Source organism: Takifugu rubripes, chromosome 22 (genome assembly GCF_901000725.2).
Source record: "Takifugu rubripes chromosome 22, fTakRub1.2, whole genome shotgun sequence".
NCBI classification, from domain to species: domain Eukaryota; kingdom Metazoa; phylum Chordata; class Actinopteri; order Tetraodontiformes; family Tetraodontidae; genus Takifugu; species Takifugu rubripes.
This window is the reverse complement of record NC_042306.1, coordinates 3,922,019-3,938,021: the sequence shown is the minus strand read 5'-3', so window position 1 is coordinate 3,938,021 and position 16,003 is coordinate 3,922,019. Positions and strand designations below refer to the sequence as shown.

The window sequence follows — 16,003 nt, the reverse complement described above, 5'->3', positions numbered from 1 at the left end:
GACATTTGAATTAATTAAATGTGGATGTTCTGACTCAACCATATAATCTAAAAGGGGAGTTGTGGGCTGCTGCCACAGGTTTTCCAGCTCGTCCCCCTGAAGTTGTGGCCCAGGCTACGGTGTCAGTGTTTGGATGCACAGACCACCTGCTGTGGAAAATATAATTTATGTATGCACTGTAAAGCCTCATTCTGCAGGTACGCAGCATGTGGCCAGAACTTTCCATGCAATGGACCATTGGCAGAAATTTGCCATTAAAAAAAAAGAAGCTGGACCCAATATTATAAAGTGATCTCATTAGGTAAATAGCGGGGAAATAAATTGTGTCAGTTGAAACTGTGTCAGAGAGACAGCAGCACCCTAATTAATGGTTATTCTAGCCTCAGCTTTGAGTTACACTGGAGCTGACTAACCCTGTTGAAGGAATGTCACCTGCCTCAGTGTCAGGCATGCATGTGGCTGCTGGTGTTTGGAGGTGGAGCTCCCATCACAGCCCCTAAGGATTATTTTGGAAGGCTTGTGATCATTTTTGGAGAAAATGCCTTTTTAACTTTGTCTCACAAAGGATTCTGGGGCTTCCTAGGATGGCAACATCAAATCCTAAGGGTGAGAAAGTGTCCAAATTTGAGACACTGAAACTTTTGGAGAAATCTAGACAGGAAAGAGATGATGCCATCCACAGAGAAAGCATTCTGAGAGAGAAGCTCCGACAGTATGAGTCCAGGCTGCGAACAAACGAGGCTCTGAAACAGAAACTGAAGGCCATGACCGTGGATAACAGAGAGCTGAGGAAACAAGTGAAGGCTCTCCGTAATGAGATTGGACTCGAGTGCAGCCCCAAATTTGCTGGTAAGACCACAAAGGATGTAATCAATGACCTGCATGAAAAGGAGCGTGAATGCAATTCCCTGGTGGAGAAGACTGGAAAACTGAGCCTCACCATTGACGATCTGACATCAGAGTTGGCAAACACTGTCACCGCCAAAACAATCCTGGAGGATAAAGTGGAGTCCCTGCAGCAAAACCTCAAAGATATGACAAACAATCAGCGGCGTCTGCTGAAGTTGTGGGACGACAAGAAGATCCAGAGGGAGCAGTTCACCTTACCTGCAATAAGACAAAAGCCATCAATCCATAAATCAATTCAGACTGAGATGTCCATCGGTTCATCCCAAAAGCTCCCAGCCAATGCCTTTGAAATGAAGCATTTCTCTCGGAACGTTGTGGATCACAATTTTCCACCTTATGGGAATGGTTACCATAATGAAAAGAATACTTTCTTACAGGATGAAAGCTAAAGACTGGCTGTCGACAGCCAATAATAACTGTAATGACAAAGTCTGGAAAAGGGACAAAAATTTCAAGTAGATAAATCAAGAAGTTTAAATGTATCTTTACAATGAATCTGATTTATTGAGTGTCTGGTTGCCTTTTGCATTTAGCAGATTATCAAAATGTATCACAGTTGTTTTTTTAATAGATCTAAGTCAGACATTGACTGCACCATACGGCCGTTATTGTATTTCAGTAACCACTAGAGCTCGTAATTACATTTTTTCCCAGATTCATATTTATTGAATAATTTATTTTCCTTACATCCAATACAAAACAGTAAGCCTACGTAATTCAACATATTTCACTAGCGTTTACGTTTATCAAATATTACACTGACCTATAATTTAGCCACATTTTACCGCTGACATTTGCAGCAGGCAGAACTACAGACAGCTTTTAATCGGGGTCCTTAAGAGGTCCTTTGAATGCATGTGGCGCGATATGGGAAACTAAGGGAAAAGAGTTTGACAGCAGAAGATCCGGAGAGATTATTTTTCGCTTTGCCTCTCCATATTATCCAGAAAACATGTTTCCTTCAGAACAAAATTGTTGGTTTGTTCGCAAGGTGAGTTTTATTGCATTTCTTCTCTCATGAAAGCCAAAACCCATCAACAATGCTAATCTGCTAGTTTCTTTTAGCCTCACCCTGCTAGCTTATTTGAGTGTTTTTGACGAAATGGAATAAAATATTAACAGTAGAAAAAGCAACAAGAGAAAAGTGTGCAGTGACTAAAGCATTTGGATTTTTAAAAATCCCATCCCATGTATTTTAAAATCCTAAATGTTAAGAGCACCATATTACTATTCAACGAACATACACACAACATAACACTTGTCATATCGCTGCACTTTGTTTAGCTTTCAAAAAGAAACATTGGGTTAGCTTTTAAAATGGGGGCACACATGCACTTCTATTTATTGTATACGTTATATAGGATATACCCACCCAATTAACAAAAGCGACTGTCAAAATAGACAAAAATAGACTGTATTTAATATGCACAAAAAGCTGATTGCAAAGTTGTCCGTATGAATAAATACAGTAAACTGTTGCCTAGGTTACAATAGTGTGTTTTTAATACAGAGATGATTGACTGTTCTGCACAGGTGATTTACTGGAGAGCTGCAGCCAGTATTGCTTGGGCCGTCTTGTTGCTGCCACCCTTCACGGCAGCTTTTGTACTCTTCAGCAGGTTCAGTCTCTTCCACCCAATTCAAACATTATCAGGTCAGTCAGTGTTGAGTTGTTACTCCCTGTTTTTGGAGGTTGGCTGACCTGATGTCCTGATCGCACACAGAATGCCTGGCCTTCTTAACAAGTGCAAGTGCCATCTTCTCTTTAATTTTATTGTCCGGGGTCATGGTCATCCTTGGGTTCCTGAACCTGGAGTATTACACCGGTAAGAGGCATTACGTTTGGCATTATACATGTACAATTTTATCCTCTAATATGTATTTTGATTGACCGCATCCTTGGATTCAACTTTACTTGAAGTTAACAGTGTGTATTCATTGAACATTACTGGTACTTCATACAACAATTGCAGACCTTTGTTTGAGAAATCAGGGACCATACAAACTGCTTTTAGTTGGAAGCGTGCTAACAATTTAACTGTATTTTATACCCAGGTTCTTTTCTGAAATTGCATTTCTTTTTTTCCCTTCATCCTTTCAGTTGTCCCAACTATCGCATGCTCAAAAATTGAATTGTTGGGTCAGTTGCTGCATCCCCGTCAGCTTGCCAATTCGTTGATCTGCTGCATCATGGGAGTGATCGTAGCTTGGTGTTGTGCTATCACAACTGGCTCCAGATATGATACACTCGGCTCCATGTGTCCACAGAGTGATGGGTAAGCAGTTAACACGGAAACATTTCATGTTTATTAGCTTCATCCTAGCTTAATCAAAAAATCCCTCTCTATAGTGACACTTCTCAGATGTGTCTGAATGAGTATCACCTCATCCTTCTGCTTGGTGGAGCTTTTGTTGGACTCTCTCACAGTCTGCTGGGTGTGATCCACAACATGAATTATGTGTCTTTTAACACTGTTCAGGTATGTGATTTTTGTATGAATTCTATGCATCAGCGCAGTAGCATAGTTGTTTCACATTTGCATCTGTTTAAATCGGGATTATTCATTCAAGAACAACCTGTGATTTACATTCATTGTCGCATATTCGCCCACAGCAATACAAATACCTGTGTGTTAAGGGATCCCTAACCACAGTAGTGAAATGCAGTGCTACTCAAGCTTTGTACTCTGTAAGGAGCTTCATTATTGTGTATTTCTTTTTTGGTAAGTGGCTTTTGTTTGTAATTGAAAGTGCAATATCCCAGGCTAGACTATTACTACAATGTTGTGTTCAGATAAGTTATAAGAATGAGTCTACTCTATTTTTAACAGGATACATTCCAAAAGCATGGATTTGTAAAACATTGAGTCTTCAGTTGGACAAGTGAGTATGGACTGTGTTTCTGTATGGAGGAAATGTCACTGGACGTAGCTTCATTATTCATTGACTTTAACACATGTATATTTGCACCATTTTTTGATCATCAGTTCAGTCCACCCGCTTGACAGCATAGCAGGATTATTTAATCTCTCCCTGGTCTATCATTTGTGGATCAGTGCCAGTTTTCTGCTCTCCACATGGCACTTCACCCTGCTGCTCTTTAGGATCTATGTTACTGAGGTATGCAGAAATAAAACGCATGTATTTGATGTAATTACCACAGTCAAGCATCTTGTTTGATTACCTGTCTAACAGATTTGTGGACGCTAGGGGGCAGTGATGTGCTTTGTAAAGCAGTTGCACATCTGGTTTATCAAAGTAAAAGCTTTAATATATTTTATATTGCATTTGTGTGCAGGTGTATAATTTTCCAGTACAGTCATCTTTTACTGAGGATGTACAACAGTGTCTCCCCAAGGTTCTCAGTGAGAAGCAGCCAGTGATATTGAAGGTTAAGGAACTCCTTTACATTAGAACACATTTTAGTACAAATAGGAATGTGTTTTTTAAAATGAGTATCATTTATTTGAAGGGTCTTAACTGGTCTTTCCTTTGAAATTTAGTTCATGGCTCTACAAGATTTAGCTCTGCTGTCTCAGCACTCCCCATCTCGACGCTGCGAAGTCTTCAGTCTGAGTCAACCAGGTCTGTAAAACCTTCCAAAAAGAAACTTTGAACCATTTATGAGCAAAGAGCGAAATACATTTATGATTTTTGGTCTCGCAGGTGGGCATCCTCATAACTGGAACGCCATCAGTGGAGAGTGTCTGTCTTTGTTGACCGAGCTCAACCAGAGACTCGTATCCTATCATGACTCCGTGGCAACCAATGGCAGAGCCAAGTCACTATCTACCGCCAGTGAAAGGAAGACATCATCAGAGACCTCAGGTGAGATATTCATATTACTGTACATTTTTATACTTTAGGTTTTGCCCCTTTCACCTTTTTCTTGTGTGACTTGAAAAGTTACTTCAGGTGCTGAAGATCCAATGAGTCCAAGGCCGACATTACTGTTGAAAACCCCGGTCTCTGTGTTTGCCCGCACCGTTACCGGCACCCCAAAGAGCCCTCTGACGGCACCATTCACTCCTGACTTGGACAGCCCATTTACATCTCCCACCCTGCGTCGACTTACCACTCCTGCAGAACAATGCTCGCCGTGGTCGGGCACGTTGCAGAGCCCACATGTGATGAGGAGGGGCGTGAAGCTCTGGTCCACACCCACAGGTGAGGGGGGCACTAACCATCATTATTTTATTCTTTATGTTACACTGGGAATAAAATTCACACTTGAAGTGAGGACATTTGGGCTGGTCCTCATGAGCATATGGTTGAGGTTTAAGACTTGGTTTGGGGTCAGGTTGGGGGGACATTTAGGGTTATGTGTGTAGTTATGATGCTGTGTGTTGGTAAAAGGCTCATTTATTTATAACCTGCCTGTTACACAGATGGAGTTCATCGTTTATGCTTCACTACTCCGTCATTATTTATATTTACAGCAAGTAAATATAAATAAGGAAGGAGGTTCTGTGTCAGCTGGCGTTTGTTCCAAAGATCAAAGCAAACGATGCACAAACACACATCACTCGTCCGAAAACACACTTCGAATGAGAAATGAGAACAACACAAGCTGTCGTTTAGTTCAAATGGGTCAATATGAGGCCATATGAAGTTGAATTACTTTGGTCAAAACAAAGTTACAATGTTGTACAAAGTCAATTCAGAAATGCAACAGGAAATGGCGTCGTTTGGCGACGCAATCGCAGCCCACCTGGCCTGTGGCCTCTCTGCTCGGGTTTTGGGAGGTGTGCAACAGCGATCGTAGATGAATCCCTACGGAACCCCCTCATATGCGTACCATAAATTAGGCTTAAGGGGTGGAATGTGTCTCAAAGTCCTCACAAAGATAGAATTACAAGGATACACATACGGTAATTGAATAAGAAATGAAGTTTAATGATGGGACTTTCTGGAACCTCTTTTGTTACTGAGTCGGTATTAAAAGGAAACTCTCTTACCTGCATTTTGTCTCGGTTTAGATCCACAGGTGAATGGTAGCCCCTCTTCCTCCCCCACCTCAGTGCCCAGTCCAAAGGTGCAGCCATCCAAACCGAGCCTTCTATCTCAGTTTCTTCTAAACAGAAGAGAGCAGGTACTGAATAAGCACCACATTTAATTATAACAGCAGGCTCAAAGGCCGTGCACATCTAACACCTATTTCCAACACTCAATTAGAGATGGACGGAATTGCAAATGTCCAGGCGCCTGCTTATTGATAACTGATCTCTTCAGTTAAATGTCCCATGATTATCTTTTGCTGTAATTTAACTGGTTCAGTCCAATTTATTTTTCCTTTTTTGTTCCTAAAGGTCAAAGGTTTCTTGGCAAAACGGGTCCTAATAATGTATTTGTTTAACAAGGTAAGGACATATGTGTTGTTCTGGCTGACCTTTGAACTCCCTACATGCTCTCGCTGTAGATTTTGCTAATATCAAGCTATGAAGGGAGAACTTCCTCCTTTGTTCACACCTTAACTGAGCAGTTTGAGGGGTTTCCAGGAGATTTGCACAGCCTCATTTATTCCTGTAAAAGCTGATTACATGACTAATCGCACTGTCATGTGGACGAGGCGTCCTCCGCAGTCCATATTTCATAACAGATTAATAACTTGTCTATACAAATGTCTTGTCTTGTCTATACAAATGTAATAAGGTTGAAATGGTCTTTCAGCTTCCAGAAGCCTCCAGTCAGGCTCTGTTTGCCGACAGTCAGGCTCACATCTGGGCTTTAGAAGGTAGGTGATGGTGGGTCACTGCTTATCTGAAATGGATGGCTGAGGCGTCATCTGTCCTCATTTTTATTCCCTTTAGGACTATCTTGTCTCGTTCAAGCATCTTTTTCCGAAGACCAGTTTGGAGTCGTGCAGACTACATTACCCAGCATCCTCAGTTGCATGCTAACCTTGCAGGAGGTAGGCTGTAATGTATCTCTGCATCATTAATATGGTTAAAGGTTGAACCTTGACCATTGAGACACACAAAAATCCTGTGACCGTCCTGCTTGCTAGAATTTTAGGAAGATGTTGACTCCGATTCATGAACTCAGAGCGTTCGTTTAGAACTTGTGGTCGACCAGATCCACAGGTGAATTCCAAGGTTCAGGGCCAGCATTGAAACAATGTAGGAATTTAAACTGTTCATTCATATCACGCAGCAAAATTGGATAACCATTTTTTAAAATCTGACCCGTTTTTGGTTGCTGTGAATTCCTTTTTTACACATTTTGAACGTTGCTGTAGAGACTTGGTTTGCAAGACATGTTTTTTTTTTTTTTCGTCTTTAGGCGGTGGATCGACACTTCAAGCTACCCCACGCCTCCAGTAAACCCGTGAGGTCGTCCAGCAGCATGGAGGACTCCACTCACAAAACACTGCGCTTTGCCCTCAGAGCCACTCTCAAGACCGCCATCTACAGGATCACGACCACTTTCAGAGATCATTTAAAGTACGACCAGTCGTTAAGCACCATGGAAGACTGTAAAAACTTCCTAATTATTCTTTTGTGTCCTTTTTTGCCCCCTAGAGCTGTTCAGCTGTCTCCAGAGCACCAGAAAAGATTGCAGCAGTTTCTGGAATATAAGGAATAACGCCCAAGAACTCCTGATCCCTGTGTGATTAGTGTGTGTGCACATTTGCATAAACAAGACAACTTAAAGACGGTGAAACTGAAGTGCCTACTTTTATTATCACCGCCATCTCTTCATGCACCTGGCAGGAAGACCTGCTGCTGGACTGAAACAGGGTGGGAATCTGTCCCTGCTGCCTTTTACAGACATTAAACAAGCGTAGTGAATAAAGAAGCTCCCTCCGATATTGGGTTTGGGTGGCTTAGAGATGATTGTGTTGATGGGAACGGACTGCAAAATGGTTGTGCATGCTCCACAGGGTTGGTTTCAGTCACATCGTTGGGATTTCAAGGCTGTAATTCTGCTGTTTATAAAGAGCTGGTATGTTTTTTCCCCTCTGGACACCAGGCTGGATGAGCGATGGGTGTGTGGAAGTATTTTATAATTGAGTTTAAGGGGTTGATGTCACAAATTGGGGAAGCATATCACTTTAGATGAAACTCACACCCGCTCAGTCCTGAATGAAAGGAAAGCTACATTTCTCAAATTGGAACTCTTAGGCAAAAACATGGGCATGTTATTTGTGACAGGAAATCTTTCAAATCCAAAATGTTAAATATGTGGAGGACTATTCAACATTTCAATCTCCCTCCAGCCTTGAAGTGGGGGAGGAATTTTTCCATAATGCCAAACCAATAAAATGGCATACACGTGTTAATGGAATATTGTAATTATAAAGGCTTTCTCTTGTGTTTAGATTCATTTGTGTTATTATATTAGCTAGACCGGACAGATTAAAAAAAAGAGCAACAGATCAAACTTGAATGGATCCGATTAATGGATTTTGTTCCAGAAGTCTAAAGCCAATATATTTGAATGGGAAATGGTTTTTGTCTGGAAACTAACATTCCATGATTGAAGTTTTCTTTAATCTACTGACCTGTTGTAGAGCAACACCTCAGACTTAAAAATGTCTGGATCCAGTCCTTTCAGGGCCAAAATCCAGCCAGGTTTTCTGTCCTACCAGGCAGGAAATTGGGGTCCCAGTTGAAAGCGTCTACCTGGTAGGACAGAAATCCCAGCTGGATTGTGGCCCCCAAGGACTGAGTCTGTACGCCGTCCTAAGGTATTGTAAATAACAAGTGATTTAAAACATTCAATCCTCCAAGAACATGCTTCACGTATCGCACCTTAAGACATCCTTTTAGCACCTGGCTGATAAATCAAATCCCACTGAAGCTTCAAAAGTAGCCTTTCATTTCACCTGAGAATTGCAGCAGTGGGTGATATGTGCCCCCCCCCCCAAAAAAAACAATTAATGCAGCAAAATTTCAAGAGCAGTCTCTGTTTATTGCACAAATTGTACATTTTTCCAAATGAGCTGGCAGACGACAGCATTAAGCAGTATTGGAAAGAAATTGTTCCTCAAAAGCAGATCTGATGGCAGAAAAATAATGGGAAAATCTGGATTGTGACGATCTCAACTGATGGCATATGAACTGGAAAGCAAATGCGTGTTTTAGTCTCCCCTAAATGGGAAAAGGAATCAAACGTTTAATATTCCCAATGACTTCCCTGTTAACGACCGAACAGAGAAGAATGAAAACCTCAATGTTTTTCTCTCCGCTGGATTTTAAAAGTCCTTATATAGAATATAAACCTCTTGTCGCTCAAATGTTTTGACTTTTTTAAACCGTCAAACAGCATTTGCTAAATTTTTTTTTCTTTTTATACAGTTTTAATATATATATATGTACATATAAATTCAATTCAATAAAGTTCTCATAGAAAATGAGAAAAAGCTGGACTTTATCGCTCTCACACAAAAACTAAATGGCAAACTTTGTCTTTTTTTTTTTTTTTTTAACCTGAAACCCGCCCACCGGTTTACCCCCCTTCCTTAGAGCCAGTCTTAAAATGGCCCATGGGTGTTTCCTCCTGGGGTGGCTGCATGACGACGACCCGGGGTCAAACCCACTAATATTTGGATCCCGATTCCAGGACTGGCATCACAGGTACCTGTTCGGTCTAGGTTGGTGGGCATTCGGTTCTGACCCAGGGTCAGATGCAGCTCTTGTAAACAACAACAACTACCCCCCCGCCCCCCGCGCAAGTCATTGCATGCACATGCTGAACGGCGTCGGGCTCGGCAAATTCCTGTTTGCCGAAGGTTTCCGTCGTAGCGTGAAGAGGAGGAGGAGGAAGAGGAGGAGAGGCAGGTGGAAGCAAAACAAACCATTTGCAGGAAAAAGAAATCAAGTGCAAATAACCCCTCCCCCCACGCCGAAAAAGCAAAACAAGACAAATTAAACATCATTGGATTTTCTCAGAAAGGGGGGGAGGGGGCGTCTTCCCCGCAGTCTTGCACTCGGTGCACCTTTGTGTCTGTCTCGACCTAAAGCATCCCTGATTCACAGTGCACTCAGCAGTGAGGGGAGGGGGGGGAGGGGGGGTGAGGATGGGTGGTGAGGGGAGTGGGGGGGGTGCTGCAGCATGTAGAGATTTTAATCCTCAGAAAATATGTAAAAACTCAAATTGTTGTGAGGCTTTTCTGGAAGAGAGGGGTGAGGGTATCATACAGGGAAGGGGGGGGTCGTGCTGGTGATATTGTACAGGGTGTGCAGGGAGGAGGGGCTGCGTATTATTCTGGGGCTACGACATAAAAATAACACCTGGACCATCAGGGACCTGCGAGTGGTTTGTGGGGATGAGAGGCGTTCACTGTCCCTGTCAGTACACGTCAAAATGCAGGATTCTGGAGGTGTGACCGCTACCCGTCGCCGTCCTCGCCTGGAAGACCAGGCGTTCGACATCTCCGTCACCCTGCGTCCACATTTCCTTTTGAGCTAATGTGGTCGACATGGTTCTATATAAAAAAATAAAAATGTGGCTCGTCGGCTCGAGTGTGCCAGTGTATCAATAGTGCTTGCCTTCATTTGTGCATCGATTAGAGGGCAATTGAGTGCATGTATGTTTGTGTATGCGTAGGGGTGTGTGTGTGTGTGTGTGTGTGGGGAGGTGGGCTCAGGAGGACATGCACTGGACGTGGTCTGGACCTCCGTCATCTTCGTCAGAAGAATCCGGAGAGCTCCAGGACTCGTCTGTGTCTTGCTCTCCTCCCTCACGGCGGGTCTGGGGAGGGGGGGGGGACATTTGTTTGATGGTGAATCCAAAATGGGCGTTTTTTAAAAGTCACTTTCCAGAGTTTGCGTGCTCACCCTCTGAGGCCGCCTGTTCCTCATGTGCCTCATCAGGAACCACAGCAGCTGGGTGTCGTACTGATCGCCATGGCGCATGCTGTCCTCGTCACGCTCCCGCTTGTTCTTCTTCATCACCTATAAACAGGTTCACATTCACATTTAATCAAATCTAACCTGGGCTGTGAGGGAATCCTGGGAAATAACCTTTTATTCCTATTCAGTGTTAAAATGAGTTGACAGAAAAGAATGAAACACCTCTTTTAGGCCCTTGAGTCCAGTGGGGTTTTCAGCTGTGGGGGCCCACAGCTTGATGTCATAATCCAGCCCACTGGTGGCCATACCTGGAAGATGGGGGTGTGGCTCCAAACAGTTCACCTGTGGGGGAAAACCATATTCTAAGAAGAAGCGGACACAGGAGAAAATGCAAACGTGACACAGAAGAGCTCCGTGGATTCAAACCAGGAACCTTTATGCTGTGCTAATTCAGTTAGTGCTGAATTAGCTCCAATAGGTAAACCTTAAACCATAGGTTTTCTTGCAGATATACACTTGCTGACATGAGGAATTTTACCTTTGAACAAATCTGAAAACTCGTGGATAAAAAATATAATTTAGACAGTAGTCTAATGATTGGGCCAAGCACTGTCCTGCATATTTCCCAATACGAAATGCATCCTACATTCACTAGAACATCCCATCTTAAAAAGGTCCAAACACCACACAGGGGGTTGTTTCAGTCTCTCCAAACAAGCCAATGCTTTTCAATCAACCGTGAGAAATATCATTTTATTATTAGAATTTGAAGGGAACGTGGCCCCCACGGACTCACCACTCCTCCCCTGTCTCCCTCCATGAACTGTACGATGCGGGCTGAGTATTTGTCCCACAGGTAGATGTGTCCGCAGTCGCTGCCGCTGACCACGAACTCGCTGCACGGCCCATAGAAATTCACCCCCTTCACTGGGAGGGAAAGAAGGGGATCCACGCACAACAAAAGGATTTATTTTTAATTTAACGGCACCAAAGTAGTGAATGACTGGGTGGGCGGCGCTGGACACCTGTGGCGTTGTTGCGGTGTCCCTTGTATCTCCGGAGATAGTCGGCCCCATCGCTGTGGTTGGAGTCGAACAGGTAGATGTCCTCATCGTTGTAACTGGCCAACAGCTCTGCACACAGGGGGGTCAACGTGAATTCGGCTTTATTCCTGTCTCAGAGAAGCGCGGCCTGTTAATGACGTTGCGCTGTGGTTACATCAGTCAGCTTGAGAAGGTTAAGAAACGGGAAGAAGAAAGTTTGCCTCAAGAAAAAAGATCAAAAGTTCAGAACTTGTTGCAATGTTGACTTCCAGCAATTCACTCAATTCAAATATGCTGTAAAACCAGTCGCACCTGTTCCGTCGTGGCTATAAACCAGGCAGGTGATGTTGGTTTTGGACTCGCTGGACACCAGATGTGAAGGACAGAACTTTTTCAGGACACCGTTGTTATCGTTCTCATTAATCTTCCTCTGATCGTAGATTCTGGAGGACGCGAGGGGGGAGTGGCAGACATCAAAAAGACGCTTTGATGTTTCCAGACATGGTTTATGAAGAAAGCTCGCCCCGTACCTCACATACTGATCCCTCCCGCCCACTGCAAAGTGGTGCGTCTTCGCCGGGTTGACGTAGATGGTGTACAGCCCCACTTTTTTGTCGCCCTCCTTCACCACCACCAGTTTACTGCAACGAGAACATAAGGGGATCATGAGGGAACGTTCACCTACAGTAGCTCTGCAGACAGCCTCTTTGCTGCATATGTGTGTGTGAGACACACGGGTGCCATGGTAACAGCGACCAGTAACAGCCCTGAACAGGCCCATGATGCCATGTTTGTTGCCGGGACATTTAAATCAGCCAGCAGCTTTAACTGCTGAAAAAGAAACACTGGAATTTACCAGAGGTTCATGAACTACTCACCATAAGACCATCTAATTCAACTATATAATATACGATATTCTAAAAGAGAGTACAGAAAAAAGGGGTTTTATCATCTCATCTATATTATTGTGGCGGAGGGGTTCGCGTGTCCCATGGATCCTCGTAGCTCAGTTGTCCGGGGTCCTAGGTGAGAGACCAGGCCAAGCGTGACTCAAAACATGAGGCAAACCACTGATCCATTTTCCCTCATCTGGATGAGGGTCACTGGAGTCTCTTTTTTTGCTGATGACGTGTCGACAACCAGCACCTCCAATTCTAAGACCCTGGTTCTGAGCTGGAAAAGGTGGAACGTCCACTCTAGGTCGGGGATGAATTCCTGCCCCAAGCGGAGGAGTTGAAGATTCTTGGGGTCTTGTGGACGAGTGAGGGCAGAACAGAGTGTGGGATCAACTGACAGATCGGCGCAGCACAGGCAGTATTGTGGACGTTGCATCCGTCTGTTGCGTTAAAGGAGCTGAAATGAAAGGCAAAGCTCTGAATTTACGTTCTGACCCTGACCTACGGTCACAAGCTGTGGGTCGGGAGCGAAAGAATGAGATCACGAATACAAGCAGCCGAGTTTCTTCTGTAGAAGATCTGCGAAGGGCTCAAAGTAGAGCTGCCATGCCTCCACATCAAGAGGAGAGGTGTCTCGGGCATCTGAGTAGGACGCTCGTAGATGTCTCCCTGGTGAGGTCTTCTGGGTAACCCCGGCACTCCAACGGGAGGCCTCGAGGAAGACCACAGAACATGCTGGACCTGGGAGACCTGATCTGGGAGCGCCTTGGGATTCCCTTGATGTGGAACCAGCGTGCAAGTAAATAAAGTAAATGTTCTAAATCTACAATAGCATTAAGGGCCTCTAAAGTGTTTGCATGCCATATTCCACATGGCTTGTTCAAATTGCTGGAAAAATGCTACCTAAGGTGCAAAAATAGTGCAGCTAAGTGGGTCTTGATGAGGATAAAATGCTTCTAAGAGGAAGTAAGTTCATTAAGTACGTTATAAGGTGATGATACTCACTTGGCGGGTCGGTCTAAACGCAGGTCGATACCAAAGACAACGGCATCTTCTCCAGCAGAGAGAAAGGAGCAGGGGGAATCTGGCTCAAGGGCCAGCTGGAATTTTAAAAAGAAATCACCTTTAACTTTATATCAACCGCAGCTGCAGTCTGTGGGGCAGGCCGACCTCCACACACACCGTCACCACTCACTTTGTGTGCTGCGCCTTTATGTTGCGCTACCCGCTTGGTGTTCTTGCAGCACTGTGTGGCAGACAGCTCGGCCACCCTGATCTGACCATCACGAGCGCACATGGCCAAGGTGGAGTCTCCGCTGTGAGGCAGGAACTTTGCCTGTATGCGTTAGAACAAAAACATTTTAAGCTTTAGCGAGTCAGCCTGTTGCCCAGCAGCGTTACCATGACAGCGCATTCAGTTTTCCCGACCTGAAAGACATTGCTTTTGTGGCCGCTATCAAATTCCAGTACGGCGTGACGGATAGCCCAGTCCCAGATGACCACGCGCAGGTCATCGCTGCCTGAAGCCAGCCGTGTGCCCGTGGGGTTGAAGTGCAACGTGTTGACGCAGCCGGTGTGCCTCTCCAGCCTGCCCTGCAGCTCCAGTCGCTGGACGAGGCCCCGGGCGCCACAAACGCGCCTCGCGAACTGGTGCGAGTCCCTGCCGATCTCTCGCGAGAGCAGCGACGGCACAGCGCGCCACACCGGGCCCCGCAGGTCGCGGAGTTCCGCCCCTAACCACGCCTCCATAGCCTCGTTATTGTCTTCATCGTCGTCCTCGTCTTTGTGCTCTTCTTCTTCGTCGTCCTCATCGTCTTCATCCGAGCTTGTGGAAAGATTGCTGCCACTGCCGGGTCTGTTCCTCTTCCTCGCTGCCCGTTTCTCACCACTTTTGGTTCTCTCCCGTCTCTCTTCCTCCACATCCCTCTCTGGATCCTCAGTGAGGGAGTACAGCCCACTGCCATCCATGCTGTCTGTGTCCTCTTCTTCCTCTCCTTCCCGGTTTGCCTCTGCTTCTCCCTCCACATCAGACACAGGCCTATCCCCAGATGTCTCTCCTGTGTCTTAAGGACATGCAGAATGAAAAAAAACCCTTCAGGCGTGTCAGACAACTGAAACAAGTTGTGCAACCTCTACCATAATAATCTGGATTATAGCGCTCATCACGCAGGTTATAACAATAATGTGCTGTGCTCATGCGGACTTCCAGTCAAATCCCAAATACTACGGCGTGTTTTTTGGGAAAGTGGGTTACCATCTTTAGAAGACTCTGTTGGTCCCTCTTTGCTCCCAGAGACATTCAATTCCTTGCGTTCCTCTTTTCCACCTTCATTATCTTCGGATCCACCTGCGGGGGGAAGTCCTCTGGTTATCTTTCTGCGTCTCAAGCATTAAAAGTCCAACTGTCACGATCAGTAGTCACTTGCGCTCTAGCACAGAATCTGTACCTTTAAACACGGTAGATTTGCCGTCAGCCTCAGCCATTCTGTGTGTCTTGTCCTGTTTCTACCAGAGGAAGAACATAGAACAATAATTCAAACTAAGAAGCGATAACTTGTGCAATCCTAATCCTACGTGACTGTATCCGCTGGTGAGGGAACTATGTCGCACAAGTTACCGTGCATCCTAAACTAACGGCAATGCTAACATTAGCGCCCATCTTGCGCTAACAACTTAAATAACTCAACAGCTAGTTTTCCCACAGACCTGACAGAAACCCGATATTTGTTTTGTTCCGACAGTTGGTTGGCGAGCTCCCCGGAGCTGCTAATGTTAAGAGCAACCGTTAACGCGCCTGGGAGAAGCAAATAACATATCGAAACTAATCTACTGCTAGCGTTACGCGTACGAGCTAAGTAGCACAGCTAGCATTACCTCTACTCAAAGGCCCGACGCAGCGTACTTCTTCTTGAGTCTTAATCTTTGCAACAGAGAGATTTCCTCCACCTCGGTGCTTAGCAAGTCAGCCAAGTGCCTGGGGTAAGTATTGTCTGACTGCACACACACGACATCAGGGAAGCCTGGGTGAAGCTTTTCGGTAAAAGAGAAGCTTTAGGAAAGCTAGCTGCAGCCGCACAGTCTCGGCTGTGTTTTTGTTTTGTTCGGTTCGGCTCATAAAGGTTCCATCCTCCTCACTTCCGGTGACGTAGCCACCATTTTTCCTGCATTATTTCCAAATAAAAACGTGAACGCGGGGCTAAAAAACAAACAAACACACCAAAACAACATGTATATAAATTCAGATATGAATTGAATATACGTTATTTAATCAGAGCTTGTAAATGACTGACTTTTAGCAACTATAATAAAACTATGGTTCTGGCTGCCTGGTGAGAATAAAGTGAATTTTGTCATGTTA

The 16,003-nt window shown here is 44.7% G+C and overlaps 3 protein-coding genes across 3 annotated transcripts; 2 read left to right on the top strand and 1 right to left on the bottom strand.

Moving 5' to 3' along the window:
* Positions 1-584: 584 nt before the first annotated feature.
* On the top strand, positions 585-1,307 carry LOC101065247 (uncharacterized). Its single transcript, XM_003975427.2, has one exon. It carries the CDS (start codon positions 585-587, stop codon positions 1,296-1,298), a length of 714 nt encoding a protein of 237 aa, XP_003975476.1. The 3' UTR covers positions 1,299-1,307.
* Positions 1,308-1,715: 408 nt separating this feature from the next.
* Positions 1,716-8,230, top strand: ndc1 (NDC1 transmembrane nucleoporin). The gene is made up of 18 exons (XM_003975394.3): positions 1,716-1,900; positions 2,443-2,563; positions 2,634-2,735; positions 3,011-3,185; positions 3,260-3,389; positions 3,524-3,632; positions 3,741-3,792; positions 3,897-4,029; positions 4,208-4,300; positions 4,413-4,494; positions 4,576-4,737; positions 4,816-5,076; positions 5,889-6,001; positions 6,219-6,269; positions 6,580-6,643; positions 6,720-6,820; positions 7,192-7,352; positions 7,431-8,230. The coding sequence occupies exons 1-18, from the start codon at positions 1,862-1,864 to the stop codon at positions 7,492-7,494; spliced, it is 2,013 nt and encodes a 670-aa protein (XP_003975443.2). The 5' UTR covers positions 1,716-1,861; the 3' UTR covers positions 7,495-8,230.
* Positions 8,231-8,802: 572 nt separating this feature from the next.
* Positions 8,803-15,766, bottom strand: dcaf8 (DDB1 and CUL4 associated factor 8). The gene is made up of 13 exons (XM_003975428.3): positions 15,520-15,766; positions 15,093-15,150; positions 14,900-14,992; positions 14,074-14,708; positions 13,841-13,981; positions 13,651-13,745; positions 12,280-12,390; positions 12,062-12,192; positions 11,732-11,839; positions 11,503-11,633; positions 10,929-11,048; positions 10,692-10,808; positions 8,803-10,605 (listed from the first exon to the last, which is right to left on the bottom strand). Exons 2-13 carry the CDS (start codon positions 15,127-15,129, stop codon positions 10,498-10,500), a joined length of 1,827 nt encoding a protein of 608 aa, XP_003975477.2. The 5' UTR covers positions 15,130-15,150; positions 15,520-15,766; the 3' UTR covers positions 8,803-10,497.
* Between the last annotated feature and the right edge of the window lie 237 nt (positions 15,767-16,003).